General features: G+C 41.1%; 1 protein-coding gene across 2 annotated transcripts in view; it reads right to left on the bottom strand.

Moving 5' to 3' along the window:
* The window catches only part of nek11 (NIMA-related kinase 11), a 206,891-nt gene that overhangs the window by 49,332 nt on the left and 129,687 nt on the right, over positions 1–27,872 (bottom strand). For both annotated transcript variants that reach the window (XM_052016234.1, XM_052016235.1), the window contains exons 11-12: positions 26,338–26,431; positions 8,124–8,262 (exon numbers count right to left, since the gene is read on the bottom strand). In XM_052016234.1, the coding sequence (XP_051872194.1) occupies positions 8,124–8,262; positions 26,338–26,431 (233 nt within the window). The remainder of the gene's footprint in view (positions 1–8,123; positions 8,263–26,337; positions 26,432–27,872) is intronic.

Below are 27,872 nucleotides of genomic sequence, written 5' to 3'. Positions count from 1 at the left end.
GCTTAACTGGTGGTTCTCTTGCCAGAAGTAATTGGCAGTGAATATATGCTTTATGCTTTCAAATAACTTTTTAAATTCTAATGGACTTTGAATCATATTATCAGCATGATTTCAGATCTACCCAACTTCTTTCTCTTTTCTGCTCTTTTACCATAGCTCTCCAAGTCTCCAAGTATTTTGTCCAATTCCCTTCTCAAAGTTATTATTAATCTCTTCCACCACTTTTTCTGGTAGTGAATCTTGTTTGGAATAATAATTTTATCCATTGTTTCCGTTCTTTTTAATCTTAGTATGCTTCAAGATAAAATGGGTTGAATTTATAATGTCTGGCAGTGTTACTGCCTAATGAAGAGATTGTGCAGACAACTTTAAAAAGCTCTAGCAAAGTAACTTAACAAAAGGATATTTGTAATGTGTAACAAACTATTGGACTGCACTCCTTTTCTGATTCATGCTGTTAAACAGCAGATTGTGCACACATACAGCTGTAACAATGGATGATCTGGGCTATATTGAGCCAGCAATGAGAGCTACTATACAGAATTTCACCAAGCTCCAATAACATTTGTACCTTTTTTGATTACTGCATTCCTTACATATTAACAGTAAATCACAGTGAAACCAAAATAAATAGAAGCAGCAGCAAAAAATCAAAGATGAATTCCGTGAAATGTATCAATTCATACTGATCACTTTTAATAATTTGATTGCTATGGTTATTGCATCCTGATCATTTACTGCCTTCATAACTTACAAATTAATATAACAATTGGTTATATTGCCCTTCAAACTTTTCCAACAATTTCCTTGAGGAAATGTATTTGCTTATTTTAACTCCGTGTCTGCTGGTTTCATGGGCCGTCTGTCTCGACTTTGAACTACTTGGGCAAGGTGGGATTTCTTTCCCATCCAGTCATTATTCTCATTCACATTCTAGTACACACAAAGCTCAAAGTTTGCAACAAAGGAGTAAATGTTCCTGCATTTTGTTGCAAATGTGGGGAGAAAAGATAAAGCCCAGAATGTAACTGTTACCTTTGACACCTTGTTACTGGCTTGATAAAGACATTAAGAGCAGATTCTATTTGGGGCATTTTTATTCCATTATGAAGTGGTCAGCAAATACTTTCATGAAAACAAATTAAAAAAAAGTTTCCACAGGCCATTTGAATTTAGCCTCGCGGTAATAGCAACCACAAAGTAAAAAGATAAAAGCCTCCCTTCATCAGTTTCAAAGTATTTCTTAAGACGATTCATACCCTGTTTTTTGATTTGTAATGAGTGACTCATGAATATTAAACATGCATATACAAAATGAGCTATCACCTAGAAAGGCAATGCTTTCTTCATGTAGAACTTCAGCAGAAAAATTATCTTAAAAATGTACATCTAGATAGCATTTAAATCATCTAAATCATCGTCTAGCCAAAACAGTGCTGTCGAACTGCTATAATATTATATACTAATTCCCAGGTAAGGACAGGATTAAACAATGTTAAGTGTTTATCAACAATAGCCGAGTGGAACGTTTGATAAAGTTTCTGTAAATAGAGAGCCACAAATTTTGTGTTGCGAGATAAAATATCAGACAATCATTCTGGAGTGATGAGTACCCTGGAAATATTGACCTAAAAATTGTAAAGCACACCAAAATATAAAACGGGTGCTCCAAAAAACCTTGCAACTGTGGACCTTGAATTAGTTTCTTGTGGGGCTGCAAGAGAACTCTAACTTGTGCATCAAAGGTATCATGTGCATAAATGCGGCAAATACCAGGCCTTAAGCACAGTTGCACAAAATGACTATCATTACTTCAATAGACATGCAGGAACTGTAAACTTAAATATGACATCCTGTAAGTATAGCAGAGTGGTTTGGAGCTGGAAACAGGCGTAGGAACCGCATATCTTAGTCAGAAGGTGGGACATTGTGGACATTGGGTGTCCATTAGAAACTGGAACCCCTAATGGTATGAACATTGAAATTTCCAAGTTCAGGTAACTCTTAACTCTTGTTTCTTTTTTCCCTCACTCACCTTTTCTTGTGATCTAGCCCTGCTCCCTCCATCTACCACCCACACACTGTAGCCACCAAATCCCCTACCTCCAACTGGTTCCATCTGCCCTTCACAAAAAGTGCTGGAGGAACTCAGCAGGTCAGGCAGCATCCATGGAGAGAAATAAACAGTCGACGTTTTGGGCCGAGACCCTTCATCAGAGTCCATCTGCCCTTCTCTCCCTTCCATGGTTCCCATTTATTACCTTCCTGATCAGATTCCAGCACTTGTAGCCTTTGTGTCCCTGCTCATCACTCTCCATCGTCTGTCTCCACCTTCACCTCTCCCCACCTGGCTCCATCTGTCCACCTGTTTCCTGTTTCTTCCCTTGTCTGCTTCCACCTGTCACCCTCCTGCCTCTGTCTTCCAACTACGCCCCTCCCCGTTGCTCCATTTGCCCATCACCCCTCCTCGGTCCACCGATCACCTTCCGGCCCTGTCTCACCACTCCACCTCTCCTCTGTGCCAGCTAACCTTCCTCCTTCGCTCTCCGTCCTGATGCAGTGTCTTGACCCGAAACATTGACAATTCCTTTCCCTCCTGCTGAGTTCCTCAAGCAGTTTGTTTTTGTTTTGTTCCAGATTACAGCATGTGCAGCCTCGTGTCTCCAGGAAACTGCACCTGTCCACTGAACCTCAGTGACTCACCCAGCATGAACATGGACAAAACACTGAGAGATTTCTCCATAACATGCCCTGGGCGACACGGTAGCGTAGCGGTTAGCGCGACGCTATTACAGCGCCAGCGATTGGGGTTCAATTCCCGTCGCTGTCTGTAAGGAGTTTGTACATTCTCCAGTGTCTGCATGGGTTTCCTCCGGGTGCTCCGGTTTCCGCCCACATTCCAAAGATGCATGGGTAGGTTAATTTGGGTTTAAAATGGGCGGCGCAGACTCATTGGGCCAGAAGGGCCTGTTACCACGCTGTAAATAAAATTTTAAAAAATTTAAAATTTAAATTCAGCATTGATGTTTGGTGCAGATGTAAAGGTGACACAATGGAATAGCATGGGATGGAACACTGATGGTGTGGGAGGGAAGGAATGAGCTCGAAGAGGTGTAAGATGATAAGATAAGATCTTTATTAGTCACACGTACATCGAAACACAGTGAAATGCACCTTTTGCATAGTGTTCTGGGGACAACCCGCAAGTGTCGCCACGCTTCCGGCGCCAACATAGCATGCCCACAACTTCCTAACCTGTACGTCTTTTGGAATGTGGGAGGAAACCGGAGCACCCAGAGGAAACCCACGCAGACACGGGAAGAACGTACAAACTCCTTACAGACAGTGGCTGGAATTGAACCTGGGTCGCTGGCGCTGTAAAGCATTATGCTAACCGCAACACTACAGTGCGTAGGTGGGAGGGAGAGAAGAGGTGTGGGAGGCAAGGCATGGATATGGGGTCAGAGGCTGGCAGAGAGAGGGAATGTGGTTGGGGGGGGGTGCTTGAAGGTGGGAGGGTCTGGGATTGGTGCACTTTTTGAAATATAGTTGGGGGCTGACATATCTCAAAGTGCAATAAAAACAGAAAAATCTGTAAATGTTCAGCTGGTCAGGCAGCATCTTTGAATGTGAAGGTTAATTCAGTTTCTCTTTCCACAGATGCAGCCTGACCTGCTGCATGTTTCTGTTTTGATTTCAGATTTCCAGCATCTGTGGTGTTATTTGATTTTCATTTCAAAATGTGAGCTGTTTTATTACGTCTGAATCAGAACGTGTGCGTAACCATCTAAAAATGTCCTTTACAAAAATATATGCACACCTAAATTCTAGTTATTGATTTATTGCGGACAACTCCTTCATAAAATTTTAATTCATCGACAGCATTTAAAATGCACCCAATTGTGCCCTTGCACCTGGAAGAGCCATCTTAAATTTAAAGGCTCCATAAATGAGTGTCAGTTGTGAATCAATGGGGAACACCTTCATCTCTGATTCTGCAGGTTGTGTGTTCAAGTTTCAATCCAGAGACTTGAACTCAATAGTCCAGGCTGATGCTTCTCCTATAGCACTGAGAGGATGGTGCTGTCTATCAGCTGCAAAGCTAATCACAGACCCTGTCTGAATTCTTGTGTAGATATAATAGGTCCCATGGCATTATCTTGAAAAATAGCAGGTGAATTATCCCCAGTGTCCGAACCAATATTTATCTGTCAATCAACATTTTAAAAGAAAAGGTTAAGCTGGCCATTATTATGTTACTGCAGCTGTTGAGAGCTTGTTGGTTGAAAATGATGTGTTTCCTTTACTAAAAACAATGACTACACTGCAAAAGTACAATAAAGCACCATGAGGGATGCTACATAAAAGAAAGTCTCTCTTGCATTTGAATTGCACCCATTTTGAACATAAGGAAATGTTGGTGCTGTCTTAATTTAAATTTTAATTGTTTTATTGTAGCCAGACGCGGCGCGTTTCCAAAGAAAAACTCAGACGAGTAGGTTGAATTCAAAACACACTTTTTTACTCAGACAAAACGCGCGCGCACCAAAGTACCAGAGAGCCTCTCCGGGCCCATGTGGGGCGGACATGACGTAAGGTTCCCGCCAGAAGGCTCGCCCCGTGGTTCGTTCATGACGTGCTCCTGCGCGCCGCCGATGGCAGTTCGAGTCTTGTGTGTACAGGCTGCTACACCCCACACCCCCCCCCCCAGTACCACGGGCCGGGGTTTGCCGGTAGACGTGTCGCACAGGAGCCGAGCCGAGCCGCTGTCGGGCCGACAGGGACGTCCTCCAACTGGAGTCCTGAAACAGCAGTGCGGTAAGCTGGGATCTCGGTGTCCGCCTGTTGCGCCTCCGCCAGCGCCGTGTAGTCGACCCCTGGGGATGAGATGGTCGCTGAGTGAATGTGGGGGCGGGACAGCACATCGGCGACCACGTTGTTCTTCCCTGCGATGTGGCGGACGTCTGTGGTGAACTCCAAAATAAAGGAGAGGTGCCTCTGCTGCCGAGCCAACCATGGGTCTGATACCTTTCCAAGGGTGAAGGTGAGGAGCTTGTGGGCTGTATACACGGTGAAGTCCCTTCCTTCGAGGAAATACGGGATAGTCAGGTAGAGCGCTAACAACTCCCTGTCGAAAGCGCTGTACTTAACCTCTGGCGGTCACAGGTGTCAGCTGAAAAAGGCGAGCAGTCACCACTGGCCCTCGATGAGCTGCTCCAGGACTCCGCCGACCGCCGTGTCAGAAGCATCGACTGTGAACGCCATGGATACATCGACTCTTGGGTGTACCAGGAGGGTCGCCTTCGCCAATGCCTTTTTGGCCCGCTCGAAAGCCTCCATGGACTCTGCGTCCCATGCCACCTCTTTGGCCTTGCCACCCATTAGACCGAACAAGGGCCCCATGATGCGTGCTGCTGCTGGCACGAAACGATGGTAGAAGTTTACCATCCCCACGAATTCCTGCAGGCCCTTGACCGTGCTGGGTTTGGGAAACTGGCAGATGGCCTGGACCTTGTCCATTAGAGGGGCAGCGCCATGCCGATTGACTCTGTGGCCCAATAAGTCGATCTCCGTCCACCCGAACTAGTACTTCGCTGGGTTGACTGCCAGTCCGTGGTTGCTCAGGGATTGGCAGAGTTGGCGCAAATGTGCCACGTGCTCTTGGTGTGACTTACTGGCCACCAGGATATCGGCTAAGTAGATGAAGACGAAATCCCGGCCTCGCCCCACCAAGTCCATGAGCCTCTGGAAAGTCTGGGCGGCATTCTTGAGGCCGAAAGGCATTCTCAGGAATTCGAACAACCCGAAAGGGGTGATGAGGGCTGTCTTGGGCACATCATCTGGGTGCACGGGAATCTGATGGTACCCCCAGACCAGATCGATTTTTGAAAAGATGGTCACCACGTGTAGGTTCGCTGTGAAATCCTGGATGTGAGGCACTGGGTATCGGTCGGCGGTCGTGGCGTCATTGTTACTTCTGTAGTCCCTGCAGGGCCTCCAACCTCCTGCAGACTTGGGCACCATGTGCAGCAGGGATGCCCACGGGCTGTCCGAGCGACGGATAGTCCCCATCTCCTCCATCTTCCTTGGCGAGGTGGAGCTTGTCGGATGGGAGCCTATGGGCTCGGGCGTGCAGCGGTGGTCCTTGTGTGGGAATGTGGTGCTGCAGACCGTGCTTGGGATTGGTTGTGGAGAACTGCAGGGTGATGATGGAGGGGAAATCTGCCAGCACCCTGGTGAACTCATCACCCGAGAGTGTGACGGAGTCCAGGTGGAGGGCCGGTAGCTGGGCTTGCCCGAGCTGGGAGGTCTGGAACGTCTCGGCGTGGACCAAACGCCGGCCCTTCAGGTCGACCAGAAGACGGTTGGCCCGTAGGAAATCCGCCCCCGATACCGCTGCCACCATGAAGGTCCAAGTGAAATGGCTGGGCCCGAAACACAGCGGGATGGTTCGTGAGCCGTATGTTCAGATAGTGGTGCCGTTTCCAGCAGTGAGATCGGGACCTGGGGTGGCGTTATGGGTGTCCATGTTGGAGGGGGAAGAACGCTGATTTCGGCCCCAGTGTCTACCAGGAAACGTCGCCCGGAGTGTCGGTCCCAGAGGAATAGGAGGCTGTCGTGATGGCCAGCTGTTGAAGACACTAGCGACAGCCAGCCCCGGCGTTTCCCGGGAAGACACATGGTGGCAGAAGCGGAGCGCGTTTGAACCCCATCTCTGGTGATAAAAACACCAGTGGTCCGAACCCTCGTCCTTGTCCCCCGTGGGTCTCAGTGGCTTCGGTTCTGGGGTCTTGGCCTTGGGCTGTGCGATCCTGATTTGGCAGATGGAGGCCGCTCCCCGCTGTTTACTCTGCCACAGAATATCCGCCCTGGCCGCGAGCCTGCGTGGGTCGCTGAAATCTTCAGCCACGAGGAGGAGGCGAATGTCCTCTGGCAGTTGCTCGAGGAACAACTGTTCGAATAGAAGTCACGGCTGATGGCTGTCCATGAGTGCCAGCATACCGTCCATGTGCAGGAGCCGCGCGGCTCGCTCGTGGTGGGAGAGTACGAAAGTATGGATGAGGAGTGCCTTGATCTTAGCGTATCTGTCCTCCGTTGGTGGCTGGGGCAGTAAATCGATAATCCGGCCTGCCGTATCCTGGTCGAGCGCGCTGACCACGTAGTAGTACCGCATGGCGTCGGCTGTAATGCCTCTGAGACTGAACTGGGCCTCAGTCTGCTCGACCCAAACTTGGGGCTGAGCGGCCCAGAAAGTCGGGAGCTTGAGTGAGACTGCGTTGTGCAAGTTGTTGGAATGCATGTCGCAGGTTCCAGATGCCGTCTAGAAGCGCGTCTGCCTGCAGCCGATGGCAGTTCGAGTCCCGTGTGTACGGGCCGCTACATTATCAATTTTTTTTGAAAAAGTGCATGAAATGACAGCACCACATTGGGGTAATTCTGCTGCCACTCAAGACTAGTGACAACTGTGAGTGAAGACTTTACACACACAACTTGTACGCAACAAGCCTCTACTCGTTGCATGTTTCTGGAGCTATAACCTGGATTGTAATGGGAGAAGTTACAATACTTCCATTCACAACTTCTATATTCTCTGTTCTTCCTACAGACTGACTTTCTGAGTAAATTGATTTTGTTTGCAGTACAATCAACAGTTTATTGTGCCTCCAACTCGCTGGCTATCACAACCTCATCAATATCAAAAGAAATTCTGTTTTAAAAAATAACAAAGTGCTAGACAGAGCACACAGATAACCATAATCTGCATTATTAATGGAGTGCATTGGGAACAAAACCAAAATAACTTGGTACTGATAACTTTGACCAGAAATGTTAATTTTGCTTCTCTTTCCACAGATGTTGCTTTATTGTTGTAGTTTCCCAGTTGCTATGTTCTTGGAACTGTCTACAAACCTTAACATATGGTACTGAAGTAGGCAGCTCAGCATTATCACTTTCAGGGTAATGAAGGGTGGGAAGTAGATGTCACCGACAGTCAAGGAAAGCATCAATAATAATTTGAACAAACAGGGCAGGACACTCCTCACCATGTAACATAAAGGTACATGTGATCACCCATCCTTACAAAGTACTGTCAAATATGGACATCCAGAAATGCATCTTACCATGATCAGGTGGCTCAGACATGCACAGTCGATCTGAAATCCTCTTTCCTTTGAGCTCTGCATGTTCAAACAACTGGAAGTCATGAGCTGTCACTGGTTGTGTCTGGTTGACATGTGATGTTTTGCACTCATTAGATTCCTAATTTAAAGCAGACAAAAGTACAAATGGAAAATAAGTGTATATTTAAAGTTAGGCATGTACCTTTTAATCTGAGAACTAAAATTCATACATTTTCCCAAAACTAAAATTCAGTATACTTATACAAACTTCCAATACAGAGCAATATCCATTATGATTTTTCATCTCAGAACCTCACATGTCAGCACATCACAACACTTATCAAGACACAATGTCAACATTCCTTTGCCAAAATTTGAAAAATCACTCAAGATTCTATCTGAAACTATCTGTATCTGCTATTTTTCTCTCAGTATGCACACATGGAAGCTCTGTGAAAGGAATCAAATTGATGTTGCTCACACAGATTTTTAGAAAGCATTTGAAGTCCAGCATAAAGAGCAAGTAAGCAAAATTGAGGCTCTTGGAATTAAAGGGTCAGTAGCAGAATGAATTTGAAAGCGACCCACCAGTCAAATGCAGAGAGCAGACTAGAGGATGATCAACAGTGAAATTCCTGCAGTCAGTTTGGCACCACAATATTTGATAAAACATAGTGATCAAGTATATACAACAGGCATGTAGGGTAAAGTTTCCATTTTTTTTCCAGATGACAAAAATCATAAGATCACCACTGAAGGCCACTGTATTCAAGCCAATCAAAAATGGACATTTTGAATTCCAGCTCTTAGCCCATTGCCTGGAAACCTATGGCTCTTAAATTTTTGTTCAGGACTACGAGGAGAGAGGGAGGGAATGGAACTCATTAAATCATTTTGTTAGGCACCAGTACACATTGAATGGCCAGTTCTTCCACTGTATTGACAATGTCTAGCTGGTTCCTTTTCAAAATGATTTGAACAAATATTTTTCTATAAAAGGGTAAAAGTTTAAACATTTATTCAGTAAGATTTACTTACCATGTTGGAAGACACTAAAACATAGAGCATACATTCCAGTCTGTTAGCAGTTCAATCCTGTTCTGCTGTTCACTGCGTGATCCAAGACCTAACTCCATTGCACGCTTTCCTGACTTCTCTAAAATCCATCAACTTCAGACTAACATCCATTGCCATTTGCAGAAGAGCATTTCAAACTTCCACCACCCTCAGTATAGGATTATTCCTCAAATATAACAAACCATAGATGTCTGTTATGTTTCTTTTGATCTTCAGTGCTTGGTACTCGAATGTATGTTCTTTGCCCATCGTGCTAAACATAGCTTCGCCAATAACTACAATCAGGCCCCAGCACTGTCAGAGTTCTAAACCATCTCAAGTGAAGTAAAACTAAATTCTCTCTGCAGTTTTGCTCAATTTATTGCATGCCATTAAACATCTTGGCCTTGAAATTGGATTAAACAAAGTCCACTTGCACTCTTTTTTTTAAATGTACATAACGTTGAGTTTTTCTGCAGTGTTTGCACATTTTCGATTCATCAAAAAGTCAGACCAGGCATGATCCTTCCTAATACCAATGTCTTTCCTGTGTCATATTTTGCATACACTACAATATGATCAACATGCACAACATATTATTTACTCAACAGCAGAAATTGCATCAAGGAATTCAGAAGAGTAAGAGGGAATTTGATTAAATGTACAAAATCCTGAAGAGTCTGAAGAGTGGATGTAGAGAAGATGTTTCCTCTTATTGGTGGAAAATAGAACTAGGTCATCATTTAAAAGTAAAGGGATGAGGGTATTTTTTCCCCCACTCTAAAAGTCTTATCTTTGTAACTCTCTTCCACAAAGTCAGTGGAAGCAGAGTCTTTAAATAATTTTAAAGCAGAAGTAGCTAGGTACTTGATAACCAAGGGGTGAAATGTTACCAGGGTAGACACTGGAAAAGTGTTGAGCTTACAATCAACTATGATCTTATTTAATAGTATAGCAGATTTGAGGGGCTGAGTGGCCTACTCCTGCTCCTAATTCCTGTTCATAATTTACAATCTGAAAAATACACTGTTCAACATGCAGTATGTTATACTGAAAGTACAGAAACCTGCTTGGTTTAAAAGAGTCCTCATTATTTTTATGTTGAAAAGCACCCCTCTTTAATTTTTATTTCTATAAAACTTTGCTGCTAAGCAGTGGTACAGTTTGTGCCTCCTGCAAACTGCTAATTGCAATGAACTAAACCCTCAGGTTATGCCCAATGCCTCTACAGATTACAAGAGTTTACCATCACCTGCAAATTTGGGGTGATTCAATACAGATTGGGGAGGGGAGGCATGGGTGGGATGTGCTCTTCTGAATGATCCATGCACCAGGATTTAGCTTTTGTTCTCTTACTCCCTGCCACTACAACCTCTTTTCATGATCCTACACTCCATCCCTGAATAATATCATCTCCATGGCAGCCTGAATCTGCTATGGAGATCATTTGAACAACGTCGATCCACTTCCAATGGGTCAGTGTGTAAAAGACTTTTTGTTGTTCTCTTAAGGCAAGGGTCTTCAACTTCACTTTTTTTTTAAAATGTATAGATTTTCAATTTGGTATAAGTTCAACTTTCAGAATCAGATTTATTCTAACTGTCTTATATGAGGTGAAATTTGGTGTTTTGCGGCGGCAGTACAGTGCAAAGACAAAATTACTAGAAATTACAAAATAAATAGTGCAAAGAAAGGAATAATGAGCTAGTGTTCATGGACTGTTCAGAAACCTGATGGCAGAGGGAAAGCAGCAGTTTCTGAATCGTTGAGTGTGAGTCTTCAAGCCCCTGTATTTACTCCCTGATGGTAGTAATGAGAAAAGGGCATGTCCCTTTAGACATATTTAGGGCATTGAAAATGGATCCAATCCAATTTCTAGGCACTTGTATCTGACCCTCTCAAATTCCTCTTGTTGCATCTCAGTGGCCAACATGTCTTTATAATAGGTTTTGCTTTTGTGAACTTGGCCCAATGATTGATTGCGCAGTGGGAGGCTTTCTGCGCCACCTCAACTGCCCTTGCCTGCTCTCATCGTGCAAGTTTTGCATTCAATTTTTTAAAACCCTTTTTTCCCAACTTTACCATTAAATACAGTTTCTAAATCCCCTGCTGCCTTTCAACCTCCCATTTATGCTCAAAATTTGCATACAGCTTCATTTTCCAGCCTGCTTGCTGAGTCTTTGTCACTTACATGTGTGCCTCTGGGAACTGCTATGTGCTGATTGCCTTTTATGAGCTTTAATGTTTTAGCATCTCTACACAATCACTCTTGGTCACATTGTATTTTTATTTATAATTTCAATAAGTCTTCAGAACACTCATGCCAACCTCCCACGGTCTCCAAAAGGACCCGAATTCTCCAACGAGCACTAAGTACATGTGTGCCTTCAGCTGCAGGACTCTAAAGTCTAAAATTTATTTCCTAAACCTCATTCTCTCCACATCGCTCTCCTCCTCAAAGCTATTCCCTAAAGCTCATTTGTAGGATCAGTCTTTCTTTTGGTTATTAGCCCTATTACTTCCTACTGCAACTTGGTGTCAATTTTTGTTTGATGACATTCTTGTGACAGGCCTTGGATCTTGAAAAATTAAAGGTGCTATATAAATGGAAGCAGTTGCTACAACACCAGTGTGCATATCACGTCCTACATATGCACACCTGTACATATTCCATCTCACACCTATATGCACACACTTGTGCCTACAAGCACATGCATGAAAACTGCCATTCAGATAATGGACAGACTCGAGGGATTCAATAAAAATCCTAGATTACCAGTCAATGAAAACAATTTGACTTATTTATCCATGGGAAACAATCTGTCCCATTACTTTTTTCATATTTAGACCAAGGAAATGGTTATGACATTTAGCTGTAATAAGAACAGAAAATGCTGGAAAGACTCAGCAGGTCAGGCAACATTGGTGAAAAGGGAAACAGAGTCAATATTTCAGGTCTTTCATCAAAATGACCACCAACCTAAAACATTATTACACTCGCTCTGCTGCCTGACTTGCTGTTTCTCAAATTCCCTGTTTTTACTTCAGATATCTAGCACCTGCAATTTTTTTCTCTTCTGTTTAGTTGTAGTTGTTGTAATGGGCCAAGGTGGCTTGAAGAGCCACCTCTGGAGGAAGGAGGAAGAATAATAATGTTTGCTTCTTTTTAAAAAGAGGTTACAGCACCATCATGTGGAAGAACAGAAGAGGTTACCATTAACTTTGCAATTCTACATCCTTACTCAGGTCCACGCTGCCTAATTTGTATCATGAGGTACCTGCCAATAACAGCAATAATAACAAAACTGGAACTGTGTGAAACACAAACAGAAAGTGCTTGCAAGACTTTGCAGGTCAGGAGGCATCTGTGGAAAGAGAAACAGGCAATATTACAGACCCGAAACGTTGGCTGCTTCTCTTTCCACAGATGCTGCCTGGCCTGTGTTTTTCTACATTTTCTATTTTTTGCTTCAGATATCCAGTATCTGCATTTTTTGGGGATTTTCATTTACTGGTAAGATGTCTCAAGGCACCAAATCATTTAAGTGTACTAAAAAATTAATCCTGTTATTAATGGTTGGAAATGAAATGTACCTGTGTGTCCCTGCACTAAACAAGTTGGCTACATTGAGGTACATTGAGTTACCCACCCAGTAATAGGTGGCAGCAAGCCTGTGTCAATGTTTATTTTTAACATGGCCCTCCTCTCACCATACATCCTCTCATGCTACTGTTATATCCTTCTAGTCCTTTCTCTTTCACCTGCCCCTCCAGCTTCCTATTAAATGCATCCAGGCTTTTCAGCAATCACAATAGATAGCTGTACATATACTAAATGTCCAGGTCTGTAAATGCCATTCCTAAGAACACAAGCAGTAGTAGCAGGAAGAAAACCACACAGCCCCTACATTCTGCTGGCCTCCACTGCTGATTCCTTTAACCTCTCAGTGCCTAAAAACCTACAAATCTTGCCCATAGTACATACAGTGACTGAGGATCCATCTCCCTATGTGGTAAAGAATTCCAATGATTTACAACCAGCTGAATTTCTGTTCACATCAGACTCATGGCAGTTTGCTTCTCACAAGACTTTGACACCCATTTCCAGACTCTCCAAACTTGAGAAATGGCCTTTTGACATCTACCCTGTAAGTTCCTTTTAGAATCTTGCACGGTTCAATGAGATCACTACTTTCTCTTCTCAACTTCAGTGAGTATGGGACCAATCGGAAACCATGGATGAACCGGGAGATCCGCTCCCTACTGAAGTCTAGGACTGAAATATTCAAATCAGGTGACCCTAACCTATACAGGAAATCGAGATACGATGTCTGTAAAACTATCAGAGATGCCAAGAGACAAGACCAGTCCAAAATAGAGTCCCAGACCAGTCATCATTTGTGGCAGGGTTTACATGCTACAACAGGCTGCAAAACAAAGTTGGGCAGCATCACTGACAACAGTGCATCCCTTCCCAATGAGCTTAACACATTCTATGGATGTTTTGAACAGAAGGGGATTGGAATGTCACCACCACCCCAACAGCCTCCAATGCACCTGAACCCACAGTCACCATTGTGGATGTAAGATCAGTCTTCCAGAGAGTGAATCCGCGGAAAGCATCTGGCCCAGACGGTGTCCCTGGACGTGTCCTTAGATCCTGTGTAGATAAGCTGGCGAGGGTACTTGCAGGCATTTTTAACCTCTCCCTGCTTCAATCTGAGGTTCCCACCTGCTTTAAGAAGACCACTATCATCCCGGTACCCAAGAAAAATAAGGCAATGTGTCTCAATGACTATCACCTGGTGGCTCTGACATCCACTGTCATGAAGTGCTTCGAGAGGCCGGTGATGGCACACGTTAACCCCACCCTCCCAGACAAAGAGCTATCTGCAATACCCTTTCCCTGTCGCTGTTACACTTTATTCTGCATTCTGTTACTGTTTTACCTTGTACTACCTCAATGCACTGTGTAATGAGTTGATCTGTATGAACGGTATGCAAGACAAGCTTTTCACTGTACCTTGGTACATGTGACAATAATAAATCAATTCCAACTGTGTTTTTCAATAACATAAGAAATAGAAGGAATACAATCTGACATCTTGTGCCTGCTCCACCATTCAATGAGATCAGGCACAAGATGATCTCGTACCACTTTCCTGAATGAACCCCTTTATTCCTCTAATTTCTAAAATGTATTGATCTTTATCTTGAATATACTGGGTGACTAAATCTCCACAGATCTCTTAGTAGAGAATTCCAAACATTCACAGCACCCTGGTGAAGAAATGTCTTCTCATCTCAGTCTTGAATGGTAACTCTCCTATTTTGAGAGTATGACCTCTAGTTCTAAGTCACTACCCCAGCCTGGGGAAACACCATCCCAGCACCTTGCCTGTCAAGTCCCTTAAGGATTTAGTACACTTCAATTAGATCACCTCTCATTCTTCTAAATTCAAGAGATTTCTGGCCTAGGCTGCTTAGTCACTCCTCATATGACATATCTGCCATTCCAGGGATCAATCTGATGAATCTTCACTGTACTTTCAGCATCACGTGTCTCTTTCTTTAGGTAGGGGGATAAGACCAGTACACAACTTTCCTGACAGTCCTACCAGTGCCCTATATAATTGGGGAAAGGCGTCTCCACTCTTGTACTGAAATCCTCTTGCAATAAAGACAAAGTACAGTTTGCCAGCCTAATTATTTGCTATGCCTGTGTGTTTGCTTTCAGTGTACAAGGATGTACAGGGCTCTCTAAACACCAAATAAAAATTAAAAACTACAGTTGCTGGAAATCTGGAAACCCTCAGTGGGTCATACTGTCTGACTCCCTGAACATCAACACTTGTTGTTAAAAATCTCCTCTATGGTGTGAGAAAGGACCAAGGACAGCAGAGTATACAAGAAATATTATAGTGTTGGGGATATTACAGCACATTCTTGCTTCCATGGTATCAGAGCACATCTGCTGATGAAAGGGGGATGTTTTGAAGTTCAGCTATTTAAGGAAGAGAAGATGAATGATGATATTGAATGAGTATAGAAAAGAAATGGATTTATATATTATGTTTCACAACCTCAGATTATCCCAAAACATTTTACCCAACTAATTAAGTACTCTTGAAGTGCTGTTGTAATTTAGGAAATGCTGGAGCCAAATTGTGCATAGCAAGCTCTCCAAAACACAATTGTAACAATGACCTGATAATCCATTTTGATGATGTTAGTTGAGAAATATAAATCAGGACACAAGTTATAACTTCATTGCTCTCCCTTGTAATTGCATCATGCAGAACAGACAGAGGCTTGGTTTCATCTATATTATAGCATCACAGAGAGGAGCATGAACTCTGTGTGTCAGGCAGATGTTTTGGGCTCAAGGTTCTGGTCCTAATGAAACGGGTAGCAGATTGAAAAGCTATCTTCCTTGTTCTAAAAGGAGAATTCAAACTGGCAAATGCCTTGTCCTAAAAGAACTTTATCCACATTGCTGTTGGCCGGGGTTTGCTATCAGAAAGTAGCTGTCACATTTTGCAGTGAAAGTGATCACTGGCAGGGAGGATGCCACCTGTGGGCATGGTTACAAATACATATCCATCTGCCAAGGTCTATAATTAATGGGAGCCTCAAGTCCAGAGCCAGCAAATATTAAAACATCAGTTGTGGGTCAACAGATAGCTCTCTCCCCTCTTGAGTCTTAATGAGCTCAAGTTCCAGTATGGAACTTTGACCAAAGCAATTCTAGCCGATGTTCTAGGGAAGCACTGGAGAAGTGCTGTACTGTCAAAGGTCCCACTGTTTAAATATATTAGAACAAGAGCCCTATTGCTCTTTCCAGTTGGATATAAGGAACCTCATGAAAATATCTTGAAGCACAGGGGAGCTCTCTTTTCTATTTGCGAGTGCTTGTCATGCACTGATTACCTATTGTATTCTTTGCATTACAACTGTGATTACATTGCAAATATCAATTACCTAGCACCATTCATGGTCTCTGGTCAAATTTCTTTATTTTTTGAAACATGAACACTATCGTGGGAAACATGGCAGCCAATTATTCACAGCAAGCTCTCACTAATTGCAGCAGGTCAGCGACCGCATACCTCATTGGCAATACAGTGCTTTGGGATGACTCGAGATGGAAAAGCTGCTTCATAAATGCAAGACTTTCTTTATCTGTCACATTCAGAAAGACATTGGAGAGTAAATAAATAATTTCAACATTATTTTTCTGAATAATACAGCAAACAGCACTGTCCCTTTCTTGTCCCCCAACGAAGCTGAATAAATTAGCAAGGTTTGAAAAAGTGAAAACAGCATTCCCAAACAGAAAAGGGATGACTGGGTAATTCTCCCATCAATCAAATCTGGTGTCTGAACTGATGTAAGTACTGAGATTGAGTTTATTTGCAGAATTTGTTTTGCTCCTGTATTTTTCTGGAGAAATTGCCTTGCTTTTATTGGGAGAAGTAGTTGCTGTATTTCTGCTTATATTTTTTAAGTAGGTTCTATTTCATGAATAAATTGACTTTTTTGCTGTATAATCAACTGCTTCTTGTGAGCTGAATCAGGCATTCCAGCTCACCTCCAATTCCATGGCTCAAAGTCTTGTCAATGAACACCCAGTGGACATTAGGGTCCTCGAAGGGAGGGAGGTAGGAGATCCTACTGCCTCTTGAAATTCCCAACAGACCAAATGCAAATCTCCTTCTTCCTTTAGAACTAGAGTCAATATAGATTGCTTGCATAATACTTTGAAACATGCATTGCTTTACAATGCTATGAACATTAACTGATTATCTTATTCTACTAACCTGAGAAACTACTGAGGAAGAGAAGAGCACCTACTCGTGAACAAATAAGACAAATTAGCACCAGGCTACCCATCTAATTTTGCTTCAAGCTCAGTAAGTAAACCTTCATGACTATGTTACTGCTTTATTGATAACTCAACTAGTTTTAAAATCTATTTTATTGCAATAGACTCAAGATTTTAAGTGTTCTGCAGAGCACATAATGAACTACACCATTTTTTCCCCCTCACATGAAAACCACAAACTAGCAGACTTATTTACTAGCTTGGCTCACCAGATAAGAAGATCATGGGTCATTCCAGATAGATGAATGCATAATCGTGGTTGATATTCCAGTAAAAGACTGAGGGAGCACCATGCAAGAGAGACTGAGGGAGCACAGCGTTGTTGGAGCTGGTGTTGTTCAGCTGAGACATTAAACTGACCTCTGAGGTGGATATAAAAGACCCATAATGCCATTTTTAAGGAAAGAAACAGAGCTTTGAAAAATTCTATTTGGTACCTTTGTACTCGGCTAACCAGTCCATTGACTAATCACCTCCCACAGCCAAGAATTTTCTTCTTCACCATCAATTTAAATATCATTCATAAACTTCTTAATCTTAAACAATCAATCAAGTCCAAATCATTAATACATACCACGAATAGCAAGAGCCCTACCACTTAGCTCTGCGAAACCCCACTACACACAAGCCTTCAGTTGCTAAACGGTTAACCAATAGCTTTCAGAAAGACTAGGTAGGCTTAAGAAGCTCAAACTATTTATTTATTCCCATTTAAGAGAGAGACATTATACAATATTTATTAAATGTTAACAGTTATTATGAGAATCATCAAGTAGCAGCAAGGAACCAATGAATTGGACATAACCTAATCCCATTTCCATGTTCAAATAATATGGTCAATCTAATCCGAATCCATTATTTGGCCCATGCTGATGTAAAATCAATTGAAGTTACAGCCCTATTGGTCTTAATGCCAAAACCAGCAGAGGTAATCTAATCACTGGTCAGGAACAAGCTTGAACATATTTGTATGAAAATCACTCAATAAGTGGCACTTGCCATGGATTCAGATGGGACTAATATCATTGACTTTGTTTGAGGGTGTGATTGTCCATGCAATAAATCTGATGATGCTATTGAACTCATGAGAAACCCTTTATAAGAAAGATTGATACAAAGCTTAGCACAAGAACAATTCAAAGCATAGCTTCGAAATGGATACGGAACTGAATTAAACTCAGAAGCAGCAGGTACTCGAGAGTTCTGTTGAGCAGGAATGACAGAAGCATTGCCTCACCATCAATGCAGAGAGTATTGCCACTTCTAATCTGATCGATGATGGCCTAAATGTAAACTGATCAAGTTTGCATTATGATTATATTAATAGTAACTTCTATTTACACAGCATCTTTGGTGTAATACAATATAGTAGAATTACTTCTGGAGTGAGGAAGTTTTATTGTAATGGTTTTGTGTGAAGTAGGGGCTGTTCTCCTTTGAACAGAGAAGGCTGAGAGGGGATTTGATAAAGATATTTAAAATCATTAAAAGTCTATACAGGAAACAGTTCCCATTGGCCCAAGGATCAATAACCAGAGGACAGAGAATGAATGTGACTGTCAAAGGAACCATAACTGACTTCAGGAAAAGCTTTTACAGTAAGCATGGAGTTAGGATCTGGAACTTACTGGCAGTAGGTGATGGAGGCAGATTCAATCATGGCAATGAAAAGGGACTGGATAAGTCCTTGAAAGGGTAAAAAAAACTGCAGGAATCTGAGAGAGGGCAGGAGATAGGACCAGCTGGATTGCTCTTGCAAAGAACCAGCATAGATTTGATGGGTTCAATGGCCTCCTTCCATGCTGTAATCATTCTGTGATTCTTATGCAGAAGCCTAATTGTTGAAACAAAATTGGTGCCAAGCCACATAAGGAGATAATAGAAATAAAAACAGACAACGTTGGAAATACTCTGCAGGTCAGGCTGTTCTTTTTGGATGGAAAATCAAAACTAAGACCTTGTGTCAATTAACTTTCATAATTTTCATATTAGAGTTCATAGCCAAAGATTGAATCAAATAGGTAAGTTTTAAGAAGCATCTTAAAGGACAGGGAATCAGTGGGGCTTAGTAAAGAGCTTGGGAATTTTGCCAAAGGAACAAGTAATTAATGACTTTGGTTTGGCAAGGGAGAGGTAGTGAGTGGAGTTGAGGGTAGCAGCCAATGACTTATAGAAGGACCTGGATAAAATGTGCAGATCAACATGACAGAACACACTGCTATGTATTGATCTACACACTCTGTAAATGGAGAGGAATTAACCAAAAGTGGAACAGATCTGCAGATGTTAGTAGACTTGGCATTTAATCTGTATAGTCAGGTGTGGAGCCGGAGTTAAAAAGTATTTAATTATACTTCCAAAGCAATAAAAAAGAAGTAGCCATGCTAAAACTGTAAGGAAATCTAGTAGATGTAAGATCAGTTTCCAGAGGTCTGTTTGTATCAATCCTTTTGAGAGTAGACATTTAAAGATCTGCTTTTAGCAGGCACAGGAGACTGCAAATGTTGTAATCTGCAGCAAAAAACAAACTGTCAGGAGGAACTCAGAGGGTCAGACAGCATCTGTGGAGGCAGAAGGCTGATGCAGGGCCTTGACCTGAAACATCGACCTTCCCTCTGCCTCCACAGATACTGCCTGACCTGCCGAGTTTCTCAGCAGTTTGCTTTTTGAACTATTGGCACAATGAACTCTACACTCAAAATCTGATTTCAATCATGTGCGATCGAAGGTACAGTTCAAGTCACTATGTATCATGTATCAAGTCACTATGGAGCGGCAATTACACAAGCAAATTGAATGCTGTATTTTCCTCTGCTTTTACTGCTGATTATATTATCAAAAGAAACTTTTATTTCCAAAATGCCTTTTAAGTCTCTTACAATAAGACCCAAAGTGCTTCACGCCACATAAGTACTGTTGACATGCAGTCACTATTGTAATTTAAGAAATGCAGCAACCAATTTACATACAACAAACTATCTTGAACAGCAATAAAAAAAAGATAATCTATTTTTATGATTTTAGCTGAAGGTTTCACATTGAACCAGGATACCTTCCCTGCTCTTCAAAATAGTTTCACTGAATCTTTAGCATCCACCAAGAGAGAAGGGTTCTCAGTTTAATATCTCATCTGAACGATGCTGTCTGTAACAGCACATTAACTGTGAACCTGAGCTTTAATGCTCAGTCTCTGGAGTGGGATTTGAACGCACAACCTCTCGGAGATGAGTGGGCTGACATGAAGCCAAATCAATAAATCAATCTATTGCAGCTTTACATGTGAGAAGTCAAGAGTAAGTATTGTATTGAGGGTTTTTCTGGAGGAAGTTCAGAGGAATAATCTAACAGATTCTCTATTGACAACTCTGTTAGCTGATAGATTGGATACAGGCTGAGGGATATGTCTGGGCTCATGGCAAGCTGTCAATTATATAGAACAGTACAGCACAGGAACAGGCTTTATGGCCCACAATGTCTTTGTCAACCATGATGCCAGTTTAAACTAATCCCATCTGCCTGCACATAGTCTATACCCCTCCATTCCCTACCTGTTTCTGTACGAGTCAAAATGTCTCTTAAACGTTGCTTCCACCACTTCCCCGGCAGTGCGTTCCAGGCACCTACTACACTGTGTAAAAAAAACTTGTCTCAAATCTCCTTTAAACTTTCCCCCACTCACCTTAAAGCTATGCCGTCTCGTATTTGACATTTCCACCCTGGGAAAAAGACTTCTGGCCATCAATGCCTCTCATAATATCATAAACTTCTATCAGGTCACCTCTCAACCTCTGACACGCCAAACTGTACAGTTAACAGCATCAGCTTACTCAGAAAACTGCGATAACTCATTCAAATTCTGAAAGCTAGTTCAACCACTTAAACTTCTCAGATCTCAAATGATGCAGACACTGTTCTGGTTCAGGAAATGTGGCAGCAAATTCTGGCAGTTCTCAACAATACCATTTTGATGATGAACAGCTTATCTTTATTGATGTTGACTAAGAGAGATGAATATCGGTCAGAAATTTAAATTATACTAGGAAAGTTGGATAATTAAATGAGGGAGAAGGGAATAAATGTTTATGTTGATTGGATGAGATGAAGTAAGATGGGAGGTGGTTTGGGAAGAGCATTAACACTGGCAACAGATATCAGGCTTGTTCATGTTCTGTGAAATGGTTTGTAATTTTATGATTACTGGTTCAGGATTAACAGGCAAAAATGTGGGTGCAGTATGCAATGTAATGATGCTGATTTGTACTGCAATTACCAGAAATGATGGGTTGCCAATCACAGCAATAATTTCAGGGAAAGGCAGCTGTTTTTCCACATGAAACAAGTAATGGACAAGCTGTTCCATACATTCTGTCCCACAGCCAAATCATGATCAGTATTATTGCCTTGCACTGTGCTGCATGACATGTGGAGGCTTGGAGATTAACGAGGAGCTTTAGCCCTTGCTCACCCTCCGCCTCTTCTGATTACAGTATGACTTTTTAACAATTTATAAAAGAAACTTCTCATTTTCTGGGATATTTTCCAGGAAGTGCAATAGATGTTGAGCAGGAATGAGGTTCCAAATTGACTTCTCACCTTTCTAGCCCAGGAGTGCTCAGAGCATTAAAAACCATCCTAGTGCCCACATCTTCCTTCTCATCTCTACTTTGTGTTGGCTACACTATGAAGGCCAGGGCAGTTAATGAGTTAAAACAGTATATAGATAACCATGCAATTGTTAACTGTGCATTATGTTGGGAAGTCCAAAGTAAATTTATTTCCATGGGGTTATGGGATGTATAAAACAATTAAGAGGTTAACAAGGCAATAAAGATTCAAGGAAGGGCAGTAGTTGTAGTAATAAAGTGAGTAAAAATGATTAGGACGATTGTGGTGAATTTTATTGAGTTTATACTTGTTAAGCTGTTGATATTTCTACATATTTTTGTTTCACAATATTTTACCTTAATATACAGGGAATATAGTGACTAAGAGGGACTTTTGAGGGAGCCTGCTGGACAAGCCACCAACATTCTTCACTGGAACTCAGGACAGTTATCCTGAGTGTCAAGAAACAGTTCTTGCTAACATTGCTTAGTAGAGTGCTCAATAACATCTTTCCTCTGAAGTTCATGCGCCCAAGTGATTGACCATAGAAATGTAAGCATTCTCTGTCCTGATCCATGCTAGTTGTCTCCCACTGACTCTGCCAACTAAAGCACGAGTCTAATGATCAAAGGTAAACAGCCAGGATGGCTATGTAAGCATTTTCAGGCCAACATCATTAGACCTATATGGGCTCAATATCATGCTAATAGGTACATTTGCCAGATGACCATTGGCAAAACCATGAAATCTTTGCATTTTTTTTGTTTTTGCTGTTTTCTGAGGCAGATCCTTGAGGTCCAGGACAACTTGCTTCCATTCTAGTTCTATAAGCCCTGAAGTGACTGATGGGGTCAAAGTGGGAACTGCAAACTTGCTAAAGTGCTTGATAAAGTGGAAGGCTGGGTTGTGCGATCAACCATACACATACAAATATTCAAACTTCCGTTGCCCTTCAGACACAACAAAGCTAGTAACATTAAAGAGGTTCCCATTTCATCCAAGAAGCTTGAGCACAACATTTTAGCTGATATTCCAATCCAACACTGAGGAAGTGATGCACCATCAAGGCTGCCATCTCAGGTGGATGTAAAACATACCATAAACACTATTTTGAAGACCAGTGCCCTCAACCAACATCACTAAAAAAAAATAAACCTTATCAATTCATTGAAATATTGTTGCCTGTGAGAGGTTGCTAATAGTAGAATTGGCTGCTGCAGTTCCCAGTTTTCATAATGGATTGAACATCAAAGCTTTTCATAATGGATTGAACTTCAAAGCTGCTCCATTGACCATAAAACTGTTCAGGACCCTGAGGTTATGGAAGGTAATACATAAACTTTTCAGAAGTTTCATAACTCACATAAAACTTCAGATTGATCCAGTCCACTCAGAATATAACTGAATATGTTAATCTTCCAATTTGTTCTGCAGGGATACCCTACAGTGAATGTAATTTCACTGGTGAAAACAATAATGTACATACAAAAATCAACATTGGAGAAATCTATTTATGTTAAAGAGATTTTAAAGGAATTTAGGCAAATTAAAAGGAACTGAGTAACTCACAGTCACAGCATGTTTTTTTCAATATACATTTCCAAAGTAGCTACTGCAAATTACTTGTAGGGTGCATCCACAAGCCAGGTGTGTGATGGAATATTCTCTACTTGCCTGAAAAAGTGCAGTTCAAATGATGTGAGAGATTTAGCCATCCTAATAACTAAGTTGCAAGAAAGTTTAGATAAATTGAAGTAACAAGCCCTTGTGTATCATATAGGGCACTTAATAAGAATGAGCAATGTTACACTTTTAGATCTAAGAAATATATTTTCCTTAGAACAGAAATCAATAACTATGGGGTATAGATTTAAAGTAATTGATGGAATAATAAGAAAGATGAGGCGGTGGAGGCTAGGAATCACCATTTGAAATGGCGTGGTGGCAAAACCCCTTAAAAATCATGGACTTAATGTGCTATAACCAACAAGGCTATGAACCTAGAGCTGGGACTTGGAATTAGAGCAGATAAACCATTTTGTATAGGAAAAGACAAGATGGGTCATATAGTGACCTTCCATGCCATAAATGCTGATGATTCCATAATCCATAAAAATCTATGAAACTCTCAGACTATATATAAATAATAAAAACATGTCTGGTTAAGGGCAAGGAAGAGTAAAGGTACCCTAGGCTCACATTTGATAAACCATAAAAGACCCACAATCTGGAAATTCAGATGACATTTTAAATCGTACTGGTAGAATAATGGTAATAGTGGCATTTAAATCATGACTTTAATGAAGTAGAGTGCCCCAGAGATTTTAGCGGATTGAAGTCAGTCAAAGCTCAACAGCCAGATATACGAGAAGATATTAGGAAAATCCTATTAAAAGAGGTAGTTTTTAAATAGTGCTTTAAAGAATGCAAGAGGTTGGAAGTCCAAATAAAACCATATCCTAAAGTAGAGTCATAGAGCACTGCAGCACAGAAACATGCCCCTCAGCTTAGCTAGTCCATGGCTGCCTGGTTTTCTGCCTAGTCCCATCTACCTACACCCGGACCATAGCCCTCCATACCTCTCTCATTCATGCACCTATCCAAACCTCTCTTAAATGTTACAATTGAACCTGCATCCACCACTTCCGCTGGCAGCTTGTTGCACACTCGCACCACCCTCTGGTGGAAATAGTTCCCTCTCAGATTCCCCTTAAATATTTCACCCCCTAGTAATGGGAACAATTGTCATCACAAATCATATCACAATTACATGCAACTCATAACAGCTAATCAGTGCCCGCCCCCGACAATGATGCCTGCTCTGGTAGTCCACATTTCCCATCCTTCCTCCATAGGATCAACCCCTTGCTAAATTAGCTGGAAACGAACGCCCCATCTTCACTACTGCAGAAATCCTGACAACATTTGTTGGAACAAACTCACATCTGCAGAATTAGGACAGAGAGACAAAACACAAAATATCCCAGAATGCTGATGGTACATCACAACGTGCAATCAACCTAGAATTCTTGAGTACAGAAATGCTTCACAAAAAAGAGAGCACATTTCTTCTGCAGAATATCTCCATGTGAATACAGAAGTTCTAACACTGCTTCATCAACATACAAATTTAGATACTTTTAAAGTTTAGAACTTTTGCAGCTGAAGAAATGACCAATAATGACAGCAATTGAAATACAAAAGAAAGAACAGTACACCGACTGGTATACAAAAGGTGCATTTGAATTAGACTGCCTAGTTTTGTCTTCATTGCTGCTTGTCAAAATCAGCAGAGGACAAAGAATTGGGAAGGACATTACAATGAGATTTATTTTTCCAGGGTCTTCATTATCAAGAAATTGTGGCTATTTTTTAACTAAAAGATTCTAGGCTTAGAGGAAATTGAGCTTTACAAAATTACAACTACTTTGTGTTCCATCCAATTGGATAGATTGTTGAAAGGGACATAGATATAAAAGACAACAGAAAGCTGAATCAAACATTGGGAAAATCTTTTCAAAGTCTCTGATTTTCTTCGGCAAATGTAAAGTGAAGAATTCCCTAAAGTGCATCACAAGGAAGTTGCACAAATTCCTTGGAGGGAAGAAAGTTTTATCAGTGAAGGGCGAATAATAGAGCAGCAGGAATGGAAGGTTTAATCAATAACTATCTGGAGGTTTTGCTATATTGCCTTAGATGAATGGAAGATAACAGTTCAGCTTTTCTCAACTGACTTCTTGTTTTCTTGCCTTTCCCAAGAGTTTGCTTTGCTTCTTGGATTTGTAGACAGTATATCTAATTCTACCATAACTCAATGGACCAGGTTTGATGGAAGCACAATTTTTTCCTCATTGTTTTGTAGATTTCCAAGAATATTCAAATTTTGGAAACTTTGGAAGTGAAAATAATCGAAGATAATTTGCATGGATCAGCAAGTAAGCTTATTTTTCATGAGCTAAAATATCTTTCTGTAAAATGGAAAAGTAACTAGACTCTGGCAATGCAATATCTGAAGTTGCTTTTGAAACCAAGGCATTTATTACATGTAAGAATAAATTAATTTAAACACAAATACTAAACAGGGGCATCTGAATATATTTTTACTGTGATTTCCTTTATAATATTATAAAACCCTGCATCATTCTGCCCATTTCAAGTCATTTCCACTTCTTAACTCTTGATACAGAACTGAAAAGGCTATAGAACACTGAACCATCTCATACCAATAGGCAATTTCCTACAATAAACATGACTGCTACAATCTCAGACAGTGGGTTCCAAAACCCCACTATCCACTGACTGAAAAACAATTTCCCTTAATTTTCCACCAATCCCTACTACTTATTGCCATTAATCACCAAGTAATTAAATAAATGATCAAATTAACATCTTCTTTCATCATTCAAAATTTGCTAGATTCAGTTAAAACTGAATTAAATTGAGGTAGCATCAGTTTTTCTATTTCTGCCATATTTTTATATGGCTCTTAATCAGACTGCCACAGTTAATTGTTGTTCAGTTAGTTTTAAATACATGTATTGAAATTTTAATGATCACCAAAATATTTTTGATAACGTACCGCCACCCCTGTATTTACAAACCCTATAAGGAGGATGGCAGATATTGTACTAGGTGTGTTACATCCCCACCAATCACAGACTGACTTACATGCAGAACATCCACGCTGACTTGCTGAAAGTTGCGATTCCTCAGTTGTTGCATGCGCTGATGATTTTCCTGATACTTCTCCTCAGCCAGTTGCCTATGGATAAGAAATGGAGAAAGTTAGTTCTTTACACCACACAGTGCAATCAGTGAAAAAGCAACTATATGTGCTAATCAACTGAACCTAGCAATTACAGATATTCTGCTAATAAAATTAATACTTTCTCTGAACAAAATAAAGAACAAAATACAGAAGGAAGAACACCTCAGGCTAGCAGTCCAGAAAGCTGTTGCTCTTATAATTCTCAATACATACATTGAAATATAATGATCAATAAATTTAATCACACTGACAAATTCTTGACTGCAACACCACTTATACTCTACTTACAACCCTCTAAGGAGCAGATTGTGTATACGGTAAATATTCTGGCAATATAACTGATGAAAAAGAAATGATGGATTCATACATTCATGTTATCAGCTTAACAATATACCATAAAAATAATAGTACACCCAAATCAGCTGCCGCAGAGAGGTACTTACAATTGTCCCAGTCGACGGTCACCCTTGGGTTCAAATGACCATGTGATGTTAATTTTGAGGACCAAAATATGTTGCCCAATGGCACGTTTCGATGCCAGGATCAGGGGTAGGGTACTATAGGTCCAATTGGGCCTCTGTGGTCAGGGGTTGGGAGGTGAAACAGTCAATAAGAGCTTTGTAGCGGGGTTTCAACCCGACAATTCCTTTCCTCCCACAGGTGCTGCTCGACCCACTGAATTCCTCCGGCACATTGTTTGTTGCTCCAGATTCCAGCAGCTGCAGTCTCCTGTCTCTCTAATAATAGCTTTGTACTATGGGAAGAGTGGATGGGAAAGGAAACAGAAGCCAGTGTCTCAATGAAAAAAAAATCTCTGGGCATGAGGATGATTCAGGCCTGGAAATATCCAGTAGAATTTCCAGAGTGAAGTAAAACAAGCGGCAATGGTCATTACTGCATTTAATTCCAGAATAATAATAGATTTTCAACTCTATAGCACTACAGAAAAAAAGTGCTATTGAATTTCTACGTAATAATATTTGCTTTTTTTCCATTTAAACCTATTCTAAACAAAATATTTTTTTTAAATGTATGATATAATTTATAAGGAAAACATTCCAACAATTCCCAGTGGCCAGCTGACTGGTTGTGTTGTACAATAATACGTTGGCTAAAAGGATGACAAGGGAACCCTTTTAAAATATTGAGATGTGCCAAGAAGAATGAAAACGTAACTAGAAAGGTGTGGAAAAATTAAATATCTTTAAAGATATATATTTCTAATTTTTAAATAAACAATAACCCAATATTAACTTTCAAGTTATGGGGGGTGAGTGTGGGGGAAACCCTGTACAGTGTCTCTCCAGATTACAAATGACCTGACTACGGAAATCCAACTTTATGCAAATTCTCCTATATATTTTTAAAGCATTTTTCAAGCTAGTAATAATAATAAAACATTTCATGGTATACAGTATATATTCTATTAGTTTAA

The sequence above is a fragment of the Pristis pectinata genome, chromosome 5 (assembly GCF_009764475.1).
Source record: "Pristis pectinata isolate sPriPec2 chromosome 5, sPriPec2.1.pri, whole genome shotgun sequence".
Taxonomy (NCBI): Eukaryota; Metazoa; Chordata; class Chondrichthyes; order Rhinopristiformes; family Pristidae; genus Pristis; species Pristis pectinata.
This window is presented reverse-complemented; position numbering and strand designations above follow the sequence as displayed.